General features: G+C 38.8%; 1 protein-coding gene across 1 annotated transcript in view; it reads right to left on the bottom strand.

Moving 5' to 3' along the window:
* Positions 1-396: 396 nt before the first annotated feature.
* The window catches only part of SLC9B2 (solute carrier family 9 member B2), a 49,265-nt gene continuing 32,892 nt past the window's right edge, over positions 397-16,769 (bottom strand). The window contains exons 9-12 of the mRNA XM_068975144.1: positions 13,534-13,642; positions 9,487-9,623; positions 6,654-6,874; positions 397-656 (exon numbers count right to left, since the gene is read on the bottom strand). Coding sequence (XP_068831245.1) covers positions 6,656-6,874; positions 9,487-9,623; positions 13,534-13,642 — 465 coding nt within the window. The 3' untranslated portion in view covers positions 397-656; positions 6,654-6,655. The remainder of the gene's footprint in view (positions 657-6,653; positions 6,875-9,486; positions 9,624-13,533; positions 13,643-16,769) is intronic.

Genomic DNA, 16,769 nt, shown 5'->3' with positions numbered 1-16,769 from the left:
GCTTTGTCTCCCCGCCCCGCCCCGCCCCGCCCCATGAAATCTTATGTGGAAACCTTCATATGAAATAGAAGCAGAACTGCTTTTTTTTTTTAAACATCTTAGTTTTTTATTGAATGTGTTAATAAAGAGGTTTAGTCAAAAAGACCAAAGCCCATGTCATCATCAGACTCTTCAGATTCTTCTTCCTTTGCTTCTACTTTCTTCTCAGCTGGGGCAGCAGCGGTGGATGGGGCAGGACCTCCTGCAGGTGCAGCACCGGCCTCCGGGGCAGGTCCACCAGCCCCCACATTGCAGATGAGGCTCCCGATGTTGACATTGACCAAAGCCTTTGCAAACAAACCTGGCCAGAAAGGCTCAACATTTACACCGTCTGCTTTAATGAGGGCACTGATCTTATCCTCCGTGACCGTCACTCCATCGTCGTGCAGAATGAGGGCAGAGTAGATACAAGCGGTGGGGGCTGCCAGGCGCGGCGCTAGTCGCCGAATGAAGTGAGGGCCTCACCCCAAAACAGCCTTAGCTTCCTCTGAAGAACCGAGCACCTTAGCGGCAGCGGAGGAAAGAGCCAGAACTGCTCTTGAAGATGGGCCCAGAAAGTTTGGGTTCTCAGTGCCAAAGGTGGTCTTAAAGTTCCCTCTCTGGAGTCCCCAAGCTTCCTACAACATAGACAAAGACAAATTACAGAAAGTCCAAATTTCTTAGAAAGACAAACTCACCTTTCCTATTTTTTTCCCCCCTCTTTGATACTCCAAACCACTTTTTCTCCTGCACATACACACAAATTCCTTTTTGCCTCCATGTTTTTTCTTAAGTCCTTCGGTCTATGGGGAGTGTTCCTTTACCCCTTTTCTTATTTATCATTTAAGATTTTATTCAAATCACAACTCTTTCTTGGATGACTAAGAAATTATTTTATTGTAACCCCTTACTACCTTCAGCATGGTATAGGTAGTTCATTTTCTGTTTTCCGAAAGTAAGAAAATAAGGACTGAAGTCATTTTCTTCCTTGTTTTATAAGAGTAGACAAGGTCTTTTGTGATTATAGGGTTAAGGAAATCCTTTGGTCTCATGGTAGGAAAGGAAAAAAGCAAGGAGATTCCCAAGGTTACTGGGATGAAGAACAAATGGTAAAGCTGGGAAGAAGGACCTTTGAGAGGAGCCTGCTTGCCTCCAAGACACTGCTGTAAGCCTCAGATGCCATGGACTGCTGGAGTTCAAGTGCTTTAGGGTTTACTGAAGGGAAAACAGGAGGCATGTCAACAAATAGAGTTTGGGAATTCTCACTAGGTCAGAGGATTCAGGCTGTATTTAATTTTAGTAAACTAAAACATGTGTTATCACTTGTTCCCAAAATGGCAGGAAGCAGTTCCCATCTGTTACACAAAACTACATAAATTATTCATACAGAAATATAATATTCTGAAACGTTTCAAAAATAATGTCCTTCATTTACTTAAAGACAATATAATAAAAATTTAATAATAATCACTTAAAAACACCTAAAGAAACATCTGAAGCCTTTTTGGTAATTAAAAAAAAAATCAAGGATAAGTTAAAAATAAATTGGTTATATTTGCAACAATGTAATTAAAAGCAAAACAAAAAACAAAACAGAAAAACTTTTGAGGAACAAAGAGAACCTTAATCATGATAGCAGTATTCCCTAAGTTTGATATGAAAGTAGTTTCAAAAATATCTTTTATATAAGTAGTTCTGTACTTCTGAAAGCACTTCAATAAAAACAGAAATTTGGCCAATGACCAGCTTGGTATGATTTAAGTGCCAACTTTCTTTCCCAGTCTTACTTCTCACTACTTCTCTTTATCAACCTTAAGTGTCAGTCATTTATTGTACCCCCAGCTTTACTGTTTTCGAACTTCACTAATATACCAGCCCTCTACCTAGCTGTTCCTTTCTTTGCCTTATTCCCTAATATCAACTCATCAATCCAAATCATGTCCACTCTTCTAGATCCAGTTCACATATCATGTTTAAGAAGTTTTCCTCACTGAGAACAGTTTTGAATCATTCATTTGGATTACAGCTATTTGTGCACATCTTAGTTCCTTGAAAGCTTTCTGAAGGCAAGTATTAGAGTCAGTCTCCCACTAGAATTCAAGTTCCATCTTGAATATATTCTTCATCACTGTGTTCCCCAGGATCTAGCAAAACTGTCACACAGTAGGCAAGTTACAAGTATATTTTGAGTGAATGAATGAATGGATTTTAGAACATAAACTCCCTAAAGGCAGAGATTTATCTGTTTTATTCATTGAAAAATTAATATTTGAGTATACAGGGTGAATAAGTAATTTTTGGAAGGCTTAGCATTCATTATATACAACAAAAAATCTTCAATCTATATATGTTCACAGAAGTCAAATATATTTATATTGCCTTTTACTCAATGAATTCAGTGGATGAGGTATCATTCTGAAAATAAGACATCCCCCAGACTGCAAAAGTAAAATTTAAAAGAATCAAACTAATATGGATGTTTGCCTTAACAGTAGTTTCATTTTTCTTTTTTGTGTTTTTCTGGGTTCTAGATCTTCTTCGGTAAAAATGTATTATTTTGTAATCAGACAAAAATAATCAATACTATTTTTAAAGAATGTAATGGGCGAGATCATTTGCAAACATATGACTGAGGACATTTTGAGAACACTCAAGTCCAGTCCATGTTATATGGAGTTAATACTAGAAAGGAAAACACAGGAAGGTGAAAATAACTTAAAAAGCAGAAATCTAATCAGTCTGCCTAAAGAGAAACAAACACTTTTCAGAGGAGAGGTTGACAGCACCCACCTTAGGAAAAAAAGGGTGTTGAAGAGCGCAAATTTACAGTGTTTGTTTGGCGCTGTCCTTGGAAGTATGCAGCCCTTGATGTGTACTGAATTCTGTTTCCCAACTAAATTCATAAGCTGAAGCCATAACCCCTCAATGTGATGCTGTTTGGACATGGAGAATCTGAGAGGTAATTATATTAGATGAGGTCATGAGGCTAGAGCCTTCATGGTGGGATTAGTGACTTTATTAGAGGAGACAACAGAGGGCTTGCATATTCCCCTCCATTCCCATCCCCTCACAATCCCCCTCCTCCCACCACCCTGTGAGAACCCAACGAGAAGGAGGCTATTAGTACCCTAGGAAGAGAGCTCTCATCAGAGCCTGGTCATTGCTGGCAACTCTCACATTTGACTTCCAGCCTCAGAACTGTGAGAAGATAAATATTGGTTGTTTACATCACTCAGACTATGGTATTTTGTCGTAGTAGCCTGAGCAGCTTAGATGCACTAAGTGGACTAAAATCTAAACTGTCATGTGGCAGGTAGGTTTCTGATACTGAAAGAGAATCTCCTCACTGATTCTGTTCATAACAACTTATTAAATGCTCACCCTGCTCCATGCCCTGTAAAAACTGCTGAGGATTCAAAGATGACCAAGATAAGGCTCCCACCCCTCAGGGGTTAATTTAATAGGCAACAAATCCAAAAACTGAAAAAAGGACTACAAGTACTCTGATAGAAGTATGTATATGATACACCTTTCTTTCAGTCACCCAGAGGTTAGAGCAATGGTTTCCATCTGTGGTGGGGTGGGGTAAGTTTGATTGGCTTGAGTCAACAGCCTGTATCAAGTTAACTCTGAGTTTATCAACCAAGAAAAGAGCTGTGGTTTACTTTGTGGTGACAAAACAAACCTGAGACTTCACAGTGAGTCCTGCAGAGACCAACACCTCACAGAGAAAGTAAAAGTGTTAGTCATTCAGTCCTGTCCAACTCTTTGTGACTGTATGGACTGTAGCCTGCCAGGCCCCTTTATCCATGGGGATTCTCCAGGCAAGAATACTGGAGTGGGTTGCCATTTCCTGTTCCAGGGAATCTTCCTGACCCAGGGATGGAACCTGGGTCTCCTGCATTGTAGGCAGATTCTTCACTGAGCCACCAGGGAAGCCCACTGGACAGAGAGCCACAGAGATTTGGTTGTGGAGAGGTAGGCAACAAGTCACCACATGCTCTGAAAGTGGCATATTGGCAGTCACTTTTCAACTATTTCTAGGGGATTTTCAACTATTTCTACACTCTGAATTTCCATTTCTAATTCTTTCCTGGGGCCTTGAATATTTACAACAACATTCTTATTTACTTATACGAACTGTATTTTGTATTAGGAAGTATTCAAAGCCTGTTATGTTACATGGAGAAGAGTTACTGGTGAACAATGGGAACCAGCACTAACTGCAGCACCCTTGGGTCTCCCATGCCTTTTGCTAAGTCCTAATCATCCCCACATCCTAGCCGAGGTTGTACTTTCTCTGGAGGCTGAGCCTAAAGTGCACCTCCCCCCTGACTTATGGGTTACTCCTGCTGTGAGCTCCCTGGCACCCCTGTACATTCTGCATCTGGCACTTATCACACTGTTTTGCAGTCTCTTGTTTAATGGTCTCTGTCCTCAATCAGACTGTCAGATCCTTAAGATGATCTGAGATGGTAAGATCTAAGATGGTAAGAACATTAGTCTTTATGATGTGCCTGGGTCACATCATGTTTGTTGGGTGACTCTCGTTTCAGAGCCTGTGAAAGTAGAGGACCAGAGGAGCACTAAGTTTATGGTGCTACAACCAAGGCATATCAGGCCAAGGAAGTCCACCTCTCTGAACCTTGGTATAAATGAGTCTGGTCCATGTTGAGAACATAAACACTAACGGAACAGAGTCCCATAGAGGAACCAGAGTCAGGCTGACATAAAAATGAAAACTCTCTGGCTTCCTGTTATGCTAGATTAATAAAAATTAAGTTGGTTTCGAACAGCTTGGAAGTCATGGTGGGAAGGGTTGGAAGAGTAGTCTGATAACAAGGTTATTTCATGACATCTTAGTCTAATAACTAAATGAAGGGTGAATGTACCCTATACTCACTTATTTCAGAGCACTTATAGCCCTTTTTACCAATTGTTCATATGTTTGTCTTTATTAAATCAGAACCTTAGGTAGTCTAATAACAACAGTATCTAAACATGATTATTCTAACAACTAGGCAGGAGCTGACCTAGAGTAGAGGAACTTTACAAGTGATACAAAAAAGCAGAAATGGTCAGTTGATTAAGTGGGATAAAATGAGACTTTTGCAGATAAGACTTTCTTATCTTCTCTACTGGCATGTCACAATTCCTGAAATTCCTGCCATGGAAGTCATTCTTTTGGTTAAAGTTACATCTTTAGATAGTCCTTGTTAACCTGCAAGAATATGCTACTAGGTGATGATAACACCCAACACGATAGTACTTCTGGCTCTCAAATCTGGTCTTTCCATCTCCTGGGAATGTGAATGCTTAGCGAGAGATAATACTTTTCAGCTGGGTGGGTGTGATTGTCACCAACAGAATGTGCAAGGAGAGATGTGTCTGCTGCCGCATCACTTCCTTAAAAATAAACTGCTTGTCTTGGGCTTCTTTTTTCTTCTTCTTCCTGAATACTAGAAAGGGGACTTTTGTCCTAAGCTAGGGCAAAGCAGAGCTCAGGATGGAAGGACATGGGTCTCTGAATAAACCTCATGAGCAGAGTAACCCTGTCAGCTGGTTTTGTAAGTGGAAAATACATTTTTCTATTAATTTAATTTTTCATTTCTTCATTACAGCAGCTTACGTTACCCTGATTAATATGGCATTCATGAGGCTGAGACAGATTTAAAAATTAGCTATCTCCTGACCTAAAGAACAGGAAGAGCCTGAAAATGTGGGTCACAAAAAAACAAAGGGGTGGGTCAGGGCACTGCTTGGGTAGAAGGAAACTCAGATGAGCCACTGAAATGGGGGGCTCTGTGAAGCTAACTAGGGGGATAGGATTTAGTCTTTGGCACGTGGACAGGTGCAAGAGAAAGAACCAATTAAAATATTTTGTGTACTTTTAAAAATTTTTGGTGGGAACAATCAGATATACTACTTCATAGAAAGACAGGTAAGAGAGAGAGAAATGGAAAAGAGGCAGATTAAGAGGGAAGGTAGAAATGGATGAAGGATTGTGTTATAGTATTTAAAAACAAAAAGAAAAAAGGGCCCAAAACAATTCAAGGCATGAGAGGTTAGGTGACCATGAATTATGAAATTGTGATGGTAACACTAAGCCAGAGCAAGCTGTTGGCTAGCAAAACAGACACTGAAATTGAATTGTGGTAGTACACTAGAGTATACGTGTGCCGTAATTTGCCAGGCTCTTCTGTCCAGGGGATTTCCCAGGGAAGAATACTGGAGTAGGTTGCCATGCCCTTCTCCAAGGGATCTTCCTGACCCAAGGATCGAATCTGTGATTTCTATATCTACTGTATTGTAGGCAGATTCTTTACCGCTGAGCCACCAGGGAAGCCCCAAGTATACATGTCCCTATACAAACTAATAGATAATGATGAATAGTTATTTGAAGAAAAAAAATTAAGGAAGGGAGCAGGTTGGAGATGTAGAACATTACCACCATCCCGGTAATAGCTAAAAATGCTGTTTAAAAAAAAAAATAGCCACACTCTGGTTCTGTTAATTTACACTTAAACACTAAATATGTCAATATCCATCCAGATAAAACTAGTCTCTGCTAGTTGACAAAAGCAGGTACTGACAGCAGCCTTCTGAGGGCTGTATTCAGCATTCAGTCTTTTCACCTCTAAACTTGTATAGAAGTCTCTCCTTGATCTCCTTCATCTTTATTTTGTTCAGCTTTCTGGAGAAGTCTGGGGCCGAGCAAACCAATAAGTAGGCTTCCAACTGGGGCTGTGATGAGGATGGACAAAAATGCCACTGTCAACACATCCATTCCATATCCTTCTAACTGTTTCTCTCCATGTGATCTTGCTGTGTCCAAAGCCACAGATCCTATTGCAGCCTATGAAAGTTTAAAGGTAAAGTTGGAAGCATTATAAGACAAGCACATAGAAAAAAGGTGAATTGTGTTATCATTTGCAAAAACAAATGTCTTATTCTTTTGCTCAATTATGAAAGTTCTCTTAGTCCTGTTTCAAAATGTACTGCAGTTGATTTTAATGATCTGAAAGCTCTCCCTGCCCTTGCCAAGGGAAAGAATGATGATTCATATGTACCTATTTGCATAAGCCAAACTTACAAAAATATCAGGCAGATATATTTCAAAACACCAGGCAAATACAGACTTAGGATATTAATTAACTATAACAAGATTATACTAAATTCCTCCTGAATAAAGATGAAAGTTACTGGTCATCTCATTCTTTGATCTTTAGGAATTTGGAATTAAGAAAGAATAAGATGAAAAAATGCAGTGATATTTATTGGAAGATAGTGAAGTTCTAAATGAAAAAATGTAAGAATATTGCTTCAGAGCCTAAACTAAATGTTAAACATCAAGAAACTTGAAAGTGGTAGGCACCTTTGAAACTTGAAGTTAATCTTATTAGGAATATGATGAATTTTTTGCCTTAGGAGTTGGTGAAATGTTTTTTTTTTAAATTTATCTACTGGGAGGTATTATGAAAAATCTTTTAGAGACAAAATGCAATATTATCAGTGCCACAAGGGAAATATATATTAATCAACCTGGTTATCCCCTTATTTCACAGAACACAATGTTGATCTCCAGGACAGCACAACAAAAGAGAAAATATCAGTGTGGATGAGACACAGTGGCAGAGACTACTAATTGCCCATGATATCTGAATGCCCCTTTACCCTTCTATAATAGAAGTGGCTGGGTTTTAGCTGGTCACATTGCTGTTCAAATAGAGACTTTTTCTTTTTTCAGTCTTCTTTGCAAATAGTTGTAGCTATATATCTAAGTTTTGGCCATTGAGAGGTGAGCGAAAGTGATAAATGCTTCTTTTAATTGTTCCCTGAAAAGAAATGGACCTTACTATTTCCCCCTTGCCATTGGATGGAAATGGTGAAAGCTGAACTCATGGATGAAAGGCATAAGAACAGCAGTTACCTTGCCAGCTCTGGAATGGTCATTCTTGACCACTGGTTAGAAAGATATAAAAAGTCTATCTCATTTAGTCCCTACGTTTGAGGGCTCTTTGCTATGGTATACCACCTTGTGCCAGAACTAACTCAACATTTCATGAATGCTCAGCAAGAACTGTGCACATTACAATATACATTTCCCTTTCAGTTCTCTGTTGTATGTGTAAATGTGTACGTGTGTGTATGTTTAGGGGGTTCGTATGTTTTCTAAGATGTCATTTAAAGTATACTTCTTATGGGTCATAGACAAAAATAGTTTAAGAACACTAATATGGAAAAAATATATAAGAAAGTCTTGTTTCTTGTGCAGTGGCAAAAGAAGAAAAAGGGAAATTCTATACAATAATTGCTTTGAGAACATGCGTTATTCAAGACAACCTAGATAATTTCTCCTTAGTTTAAAACTTGTTTTCATAGCGGGAAAGTGCCATCCTTCAAGTTTTAACTTTAGAAACAAATCTTTCATACCAAAGCAACTAGAGTGATTATTTTTGCTATTTTACCTGCTAAAGTTACCAGAGACAGTGTGGAGGCAGGAGACTGAGGGAGAAACTACTCTATGTACTGTACTATATTAACCTTATAGCATTCTTAGTCACCATGTTTATGTCTCAGACTCCTATGAATGTATGATGGAAAGAAAAACTTCTCTGAAGCCACACAAAATCTGGCATATTGTTCCAGACCAGCATACACATCTCTCAAGCTTCCTAAATTAACATCTGATTTTCGTTTCATGAAACAAGAAATTTATACACTTAAATAATCACAAAATAATCAAGGATGAAACAAGTCTCATTTCTTGTAATTAGTTGGAGAATATAAAATACCATCAGCGATATGTTACATTTGCAACAAACGATGATCTGTACAGTTCTAATTTAATTAGCAATTACAGGTATGCTACCAAATACCTGGCAAATCCTTCCAAGCACCTATTGGTTAGTGCCTTGTTCACTGGCGTGCACAAATTTTGGGTCATATGATTGTTTGTCAGGAGGTTCAGCTGGTTTGACAATTTTAAATATCAACTAATAATCGAGGAAATAAAGCATTTTCTGAGTTATTTCTCAATAAATCTTTCTCCATTATATATAAAGATGGTAGTCAAGCATAACTGATCATCAATCACATAGTTACATACATTTCAATACTAAGATGGGCTATGCTATTTATTGAAATGAAGAAAGTTAATAACTATCTCTGGGTTATTTAGAGAGCTCTGAGTGATAAAATTTCAAACTCTTCCTTCCTGCTATGTATGGTCTAGTAGTATAGGGATTTATTGGATTTTTAGTTGTACTCTGGTGATCTAAAGAAATTTAAATGAGCTGTCATACTTATGAATCAATATACCAAGAATAAAACTTTTAAAGAGTAAATCAGTATAAAATCTTATCATAAATCAAACTTCATATACTTATTTTCACCAAATTTGAACAAGCTCTCTTATTAAAAATTTCAAGATATCATATAGAAATAGGAATTAAAATCCATTATTACCTGGACTGTGGCCTTTGGAAGCCATGCAAAAGAAATAAATATCTTTTCCTTAATATTAAAACCAGCAAAACACACCATCAGATATGTGACTGAAATTCGTATTAATACTGCAATGCCCAGGGTGGCAACACAAAGACCTGTAAGAAATACTCAGTTTTCAGACATAATGAAATACTGAGGGGAAAAAAACCCCTGAATCTCATAATTACTGATTCAAAAGTCTTTCAACAGAAGCCTAAAAACATTCAAAAAATTAAAAAGACAAAATGGCAAGGTATAATTTATTAAAACATCAATATTAAGGACCAATCAGACCACTTGTTTAAAAGAAGGTATTTTCCCTTGGTTTTTTAGTAAAATGCAAAAGAGTTGTTTGACCTGAAAAGAAACCAGAGTATTCCCCTAAAATAAAAACAGAAATTAAACATATTTAAATTTTTAAAAGGAGATTTGAAGGTTATTTTATGCTTTAAGCAAGAACAACACTTTCTTTCATGTGTTTATTTTTAAAGAATTTATACAATAATAACTGTACATGGCAGGATTTGGACTAGGTACTAGTACACAGAAATATAAATAGACTGCTTCTATGAATATCAAAGACAGAAACATAAACAACTAATTAATATACTATAAGGTAAATACAGTTTAAACATACTGGTAAGAGGGCATAGGAAAATAAAACATTAATATTTTTAACAAAGTGGATGAGAATTCTTTACAGAGTATGAAGAAGTGATAATTCAAAATATTTATGAACCATTATGGATGCAATGAGCCAATCAGAACAGAGCTGGCTGGGCACTGACCAATCAGAACAGACATCAGCACTCTACATCTGTTTCATCATACTGGTGTGTATACTGACAACCCATTAGCCCTGGTTGTCATACAGCTATATTCAATCAGCATTTAGAATTCTTTGCTAGTAAAGTTAAGTTTATCCTGATGTGCAAAATAAGGGATTGTGACTTGGCCACTGGAGGCTACTGGACCTGAGAAAGCCACAGCTAAAGTGACTGCTAACTAGCAGGGTAATATTTTAAAAAGTAACTTTGGTTGAGTATTTACTCTGTGCCAGGTTCCATAGTCAGCTTTAAGTGCACTACTTTATTAAATCCTTACAACCTGTGGGGTAATTAGTCTCATTTTACAGTTGAAAACAATGAAGTTCAAAAAGGAACAGAAAATTGAGAACAATTTTTTCAAGTTGAAAAAGCTTATAAAAGGGAAAGACATTGCAGGAAGCTCTAATGTAAATCTGCAATAAAGTTTTTTTTTTTTTTTTAACAGAAAAGTTTTGTAGCTTTTTGTTGGAGGATATTCTCTCAGGTTGGTATATTTTCAAAGGTATTTGTTGCTGAAGTACAAGGTACAAAAGAGATAATACCATTCCCAGGAGGGAACATTGAAGTTTGGGGAGACGATGATGAGGAAGATTGAGACATATTGAGTTTAAAGTTTTGTGGGACTTACGAGTGGTGATGTCCAATCAACCACTGGATATACAGATTTAGAGATAAAGATTTCAGAATTATATAGTTTATAATCAAAGTCACTTACTCCTTGGAAGAAAAGTTATGACCAACCTAGACAGCATATTGAAAAGCAGAGACATTACTTTGCCAACTAAGGTCCGTCTAGTCAAGGCTATGGTTTTTCCAGTGGTGATGTTTGGATGTGAGAGTTGGACTGTGAAGAAGGCTGAGCGCTGAAGAACTGATGCTTTTAAACTGTGGTATTGGAGAAGACTCTTGAGAGTCCCTTGGACTGCAAGGAGATCCAACCAGTCCATTCTGAAGGAGATCAACCCTGGGATTTCTTTGGAAGGACTGATGCTAAAGCTGAAATTCCAGTATTTTGGCCACCTCATGTAAAGAGTTGACTCATTGGAAAAGACTCTGATGCTGGGAGGGATTGGGGGCAGGAGGAGAAGGGGATGACAGAGGATGAGATGGCTGGATGGCATCATTGACTCTAGGACGTGACTCTGAGTGAACTCCGGGAGTTGGTGATGGACAGGGAGGCCTGGCGTGCTGCGATTCATGGGGTCGCAAAGAGTCGGACATGACTGAGCGACTGAACTGAACTGAATCAAAGTCACTGAGTGCAGATGAGCTTGGGAAAGTGATAAAGAGTGAGAAGCATAGGAGCCATATATACTGTAAAGACTCAAAGGGCACTAGAAAATACAAAGTTTCAAACTTCAATGTGAAAGTGTTTTAAAGAGGTTAATAGCATCAAATGCTGATATGAGATCAAGTAAAATAAAGACTCATAAATATTCAGTGGATTTAATAACATAACCTTGATAAGGGCAGGGCTGGCTGTGTGTTAGGGCAGAAGCTAAACTTAATGCACTGAGGAAGAGAAAGAGAACTGAAATGGAAAAGTGGAATATAGGTACCCTTTTGGAAAAGTTTGAAAGGAGGAAGAAAGAGATAGAATGGTAGGTGAGGAGAGCAGTGAAAGGAGAAAGGGTGTGTGTGTGTGTGTGTGTGTGTGTGTGTGTGTGTGTGTGTGTATACATATATATATGTACACATATCCTTTATAAATACATATATGTGTGTACTTATTTAAATTTTGATTGTGATAAAATATACTTGACAAAAATCACCATCTTAATCATTTAAAAACTTACAGTTTAGTAAGTATCAAGTTAAACATTCATATTTTTGTGCAACAAATATCCAGAATGTTTTCATCTTATAAAACTGAAACTCTGTACCCATTAGACAACAAATTCCCATCTCCCCATTTCCAAGATCCCTGGCATCATTCTACTCTGCTGCTGCTGTTGCTGAGTCACTTCAGTCGTGCCCGACTCTGTGCGACCCCATAGATGGCAGCCCACCAAGCTCCCCCGTCCCTGGGATTCTCCAGGCAAGAACACTGGAGTGGGTTGCCATTTCCTTCTCCAATGCATGAAAGTGAAAAGTGAAAGTGAAGTCGCTCAGTCGTATCTGACCCTCAGTGACCCCATGGACTGCAGCCTTCTAGGCTCCTCCATCCATGGGATTTTCCAGGCAAGAGTACTGGAGTGGGGTGCCATTGCCTTCTCTGTCATTCTATTTTACATTTCTATGAATTTGACTCATATAAATAAAATCATACAGTATTTGTCTTTTTATGATTGGCTTATTTTATTTAATATAATGCCCTCTAGTTTCATCCATGCTATAGCATGAATCAGAACAGGATATTATTTCAAGATAAGAGAGATTAAAGTCCATTTAACTTCTGCAGAAGAGGAAACTGTGACAAGGCTACTTGAAGATGTATGAAAACAGGGGAAGAATCTATGCATGAGATTCAGAAAGAGATGGCAAGGATCAGGAGCCCCTGTATGGATGGAAAAACAACGTAATGCAAGGAAAGGAGGAAATAATGAGTATATGTGCGTAAATTAATTTTTAAATGAAGTGCTATGAATTAAGAGTTTTAACGTGATGGCTAGCAAATGTGTGGGCTTCCCTTGTAACTCAGTTGGTAAAGAATCTGTCTGCAGCGCAGGAAACTCAGCTTCGATTCCTGGGTAGGGAAGATACCCTGGAGAAGGAAACAGCAACCCACTCTAGCATTCTTGCCTGGAGAACACCACAGACAGGGGAGCCTGGCAGGCTATGGTCTGTGGGGTTACAAGAGTCAGACACGACTGAGCGAATAACCACCACAGCAAATGTGTGAATGAATAAAAGAATGAATGAACAAACATTTCTATTCTATGGGTACATATTATTACATGTTATAGGACTCACTGGTTATCTTTAAGATTCTGGCTCTTGATCAGGGCAAGGCTACATGACCATTTTTACCCTTGGGAAACAGACCTGCATTTTACTGATGGTAGTCAGCAGTGTCACTTTTCTTTATGAGGAACAATATTAAAGGTGTAAAATTTACTGTCTTAGATTGACAAACATTATTTTCTAACCAACTACTCCAATAACAGGAATCAGTGGACACATACCTACTAAAGATATCTCAACTGAATATAGATAGAAGGAGTTGATTTTAGCAAAAGTAGTACTTTGACATTCTTACCTATAGTTTCTGGTCTGAGAGCTGCAATTGACACCTCTGCTCCAATCAGTCCAAAGAGAAGGGGCTGAAAGATGTCCCAGGCAACTGCTATAACTTTTTCAACATCTGTCTAAAAGAAACACACACACACACGGATTTTCATTACATGAATTCAGAATTTCTAAGAATTTTACTAATTTTAAATTTGAGTCAATTTGACCTGCGACAGACTTTACCTCTGTATTATCTATAAATGAGTTAGTTCAAAGGCAACAAAAAATTGCACAAAGATAGTTCTAATACAATTAGGATATTATGTGAGATACTTTAGTGTTGGTTTATACATAAGAGTGAATTATAGAATCTTACAAAGTAATCTTAGAACTTCTGTTTCTGAATACACAATCTGTGTATGTGCATATATTATAATGAGTATTATTACATTAATTGTATTCTTATTTCATTTAATAGTTAAAAATTTTGTTAATTTTCATTTAAAAATATGATTTAAAGGCTTAATATTTGCACATATATCTAGATACTCATCTCATAATTCCTGCATAGTAATCTGTGGTATGGAAATACCATAGTTTATTCAATAATTTCTTTATTTATAGGTCTTTGTTTCCAATTTTACCTTTATAAAAACATGTTGTTTATAGTTATCTCAAATTATGCACAAAAGCACAATCCAGGTATAACAAAGTGCTGCACCAGTTATTAATTTATTGCTATTTGGCCCCTAATCTGCCTTTCCTTGTTTCTCTACAGAAAATGGAGCTGGGCTCTTTAAATAGTTCTCCTTTGCCAGCTGGTAACATATTAAAAAAGCAAAATGGCTGTCTGGGGAGGCCTTACAAATAGCTGTGAAAAGAAGAGAAGCGAAAAGCAAAGGAGAAAAGGAAAGATATAAGCATCTGAATGCAGAGTTCCAAAGAATAGCAAGGAGAGATAAGAAAGCCTTCTTCAGCGATCAGTGCAAAGAAATAGAGGAAAAGAACAGAATGGGAAAGACTAGAGATCTCTTCAAGAAAATTAGAGATACCAAGGGAACATTTCATGCAAAGAAGGGCTAGATAAAGGACAGAAATGGTAGGGACCTAACAGAAGCAGAAGCTATTAAGAAAAAGTGGCAAGAATACACAGAAGAACTGTACAAGAAAGACCAAGATAATCACGATGGTGTGATCACTCACCTAGAGCCAGACATCCTGGAATGTGAAGTCAAGTGGGCCTTAGAAAGCATCACTACGAACAAAGCTAGTGGAGGTGATGGAATTCCAGTGGAGCTATTTCAAATCCTGAAAGATGATGCTGTGAAAGTGCTGCACTCAATATGCCAGCAAATTTGGAAAACTCAGCAGTGGCCACAGGACTGGAAAAGGTCCGTTTTCATTCCAATCCCAAAGAAAGGCAATGCCAAAGAATGCTCAAACGACCACACAGTTGCACTCATCTCACATGCTAGTAAAGTAATGCTCAAAATTCTCCAAGCCAGGCTTCAGCAATACGTGAACTGTGAACTTCCTGATGTTCAAGCTGGTTTTAGAAAAGGCAGAGGAACCAGAGATCAAATTGCCAACATCTGCTGGATCATGGAAAAAGCAAGAGAGTTCCAGAAAAACATCTATTTCTGCTTTATTGACTATGCCAAAGCCTTTGACTGTGTAGATCACAATAAACTGTGGAAAATTCGGAGAGAGATGGGAATACCAGACCACCTGACCTGCCTCTTGAGAAACCTATATGCAGGTCAGGAAGCAACAGTTAGAACTGGACATGGAACAACAGACTGGTTCCAAATAGGAAAAGGAGTATGTCAAGGCTGTATATTGTCACCCTGTTTATTTAACTTATATGCAGAGTACATCATGAGAAATATCAATAACCTCAGATATGCAGATGACACCACCCTTATGGCAGAAAGTGAAGAGGAACTAAAAAGCCTCTTGATGAAAGTGAAAGAGGAGAGTGAAAAAGTTGGCTTAAAGCTCAACATTCAGAAAACAAAGATCATGGCATCTGGTCCTATCACTTCATGGGAAATCGATGGGGAAACAGTGGAAACAGTGTCAGACTTTATTTTGGGGGGCTCCAAAATCACTGCAGATGGTGATTGCAGCCACGAAATTAAAAGACACTTACTCTTTGGAAGTAAAGTTATGATCAGATAGCGTATTAAAAAGCACAGACATTACTTTGCCAACAAAGGTCTGTCTAGTCAAGGCTATGGTTTTTCCAATAGTCATGTATGGATGTGAATGTTGGACTGTGAAGAAAGCTGAGCACCGAAGAATTGATGCTTTTGAACTGTGGTGTTGGAGAAGACTCTTGAGAGTCCCTTGGACTGCAAGGAGATCCAGCCCGTCCGTTCTGAAGGAGATCAGCCCTGGGATTTCTTTGGAAGGAATGATGCTAAAGCTGAAACCCCAGTACTTTGGCCACCTCATGCGAAGAGTTGACTCATTGGAAAAGACTGATGCTGGGAGGGATTGGGGGCAGGAGGAGAAGGGGACGACTGAGGATGAGATGGCTGGATGGCATCACCGACTCGATGGATGTGAGTCTGAGTGAACTCCGGGAGTTGGTGATGGACAGGGAGGCCTGGCGTGTTGCAATTCATGGGGTTGCAAAGAGTCAGACATGACTGAGCGACTGAACTGAACCGAACTATATTAAATGTTGTTAGTAGAGAGGCTGAAAGCTATGACAAGAGAAGGTGCCCTTCCTGGTTTCTGTGGCTCCTCCTGCCAAGATCTTCCAGTACAAGGCTCCTGCAGCCTGGGTGTCTTCTCCAGTACCAGGCTCCTATAGTGCATGGGGCCGGCAGCTTCCCCCAGGCTATTTCTAGGGTGGTTTCATCCCCACCTCCCATGGGCAATATACCTTTCCATGTACCCTGATGGGTGGATTTCCTTTGAGTTAGGAGAGTAGATTTCTGGTAAAGTTTTATAGGCAGGGTGCCATGGTGATTTCTCTGTCACCCAGTGACCAAGGCTCTGACCAGGTCTGGATTCTCAGCTCTGAGGTTGGGAGTAGGGAGGTGAGAGGGGGAGGCAGAAGAGTATGGTTTATTTCCACCCTAGAAGTTTATAGCTGCTATTCCCCAATGGCTCACCAGGTAAAGAGTCCCCCTGCAATCCAGGAGACACAGGAGATGTGGGTTCAATCCCTGGGTTTGGAAGATCCCTTGGAGAAGGAAAAGGCAACCCACTCCAGTATTCTTGCCTGGGAAATCCCATGGACAGAGAAGCCTG

Source organism: Capricornis sumatraensis, chromosome 7, assembly GCF_032405125.1.
Source record: "Capricornis sumatraensis isolate serow.1 chromosome 7, serow.2, whole genome shotgun sequence".
Lineage (NCBI taxonomy): Eukaryota > Metazoa > Chordata > Mammalia > Artiodactyla > Bovidae > Capricornis > Capricornis sumatraensis.
Note: the sequence above shows the minus strand (reverse complement) of the source record. Positions and strands in the feature narration are given on the sequence as shown.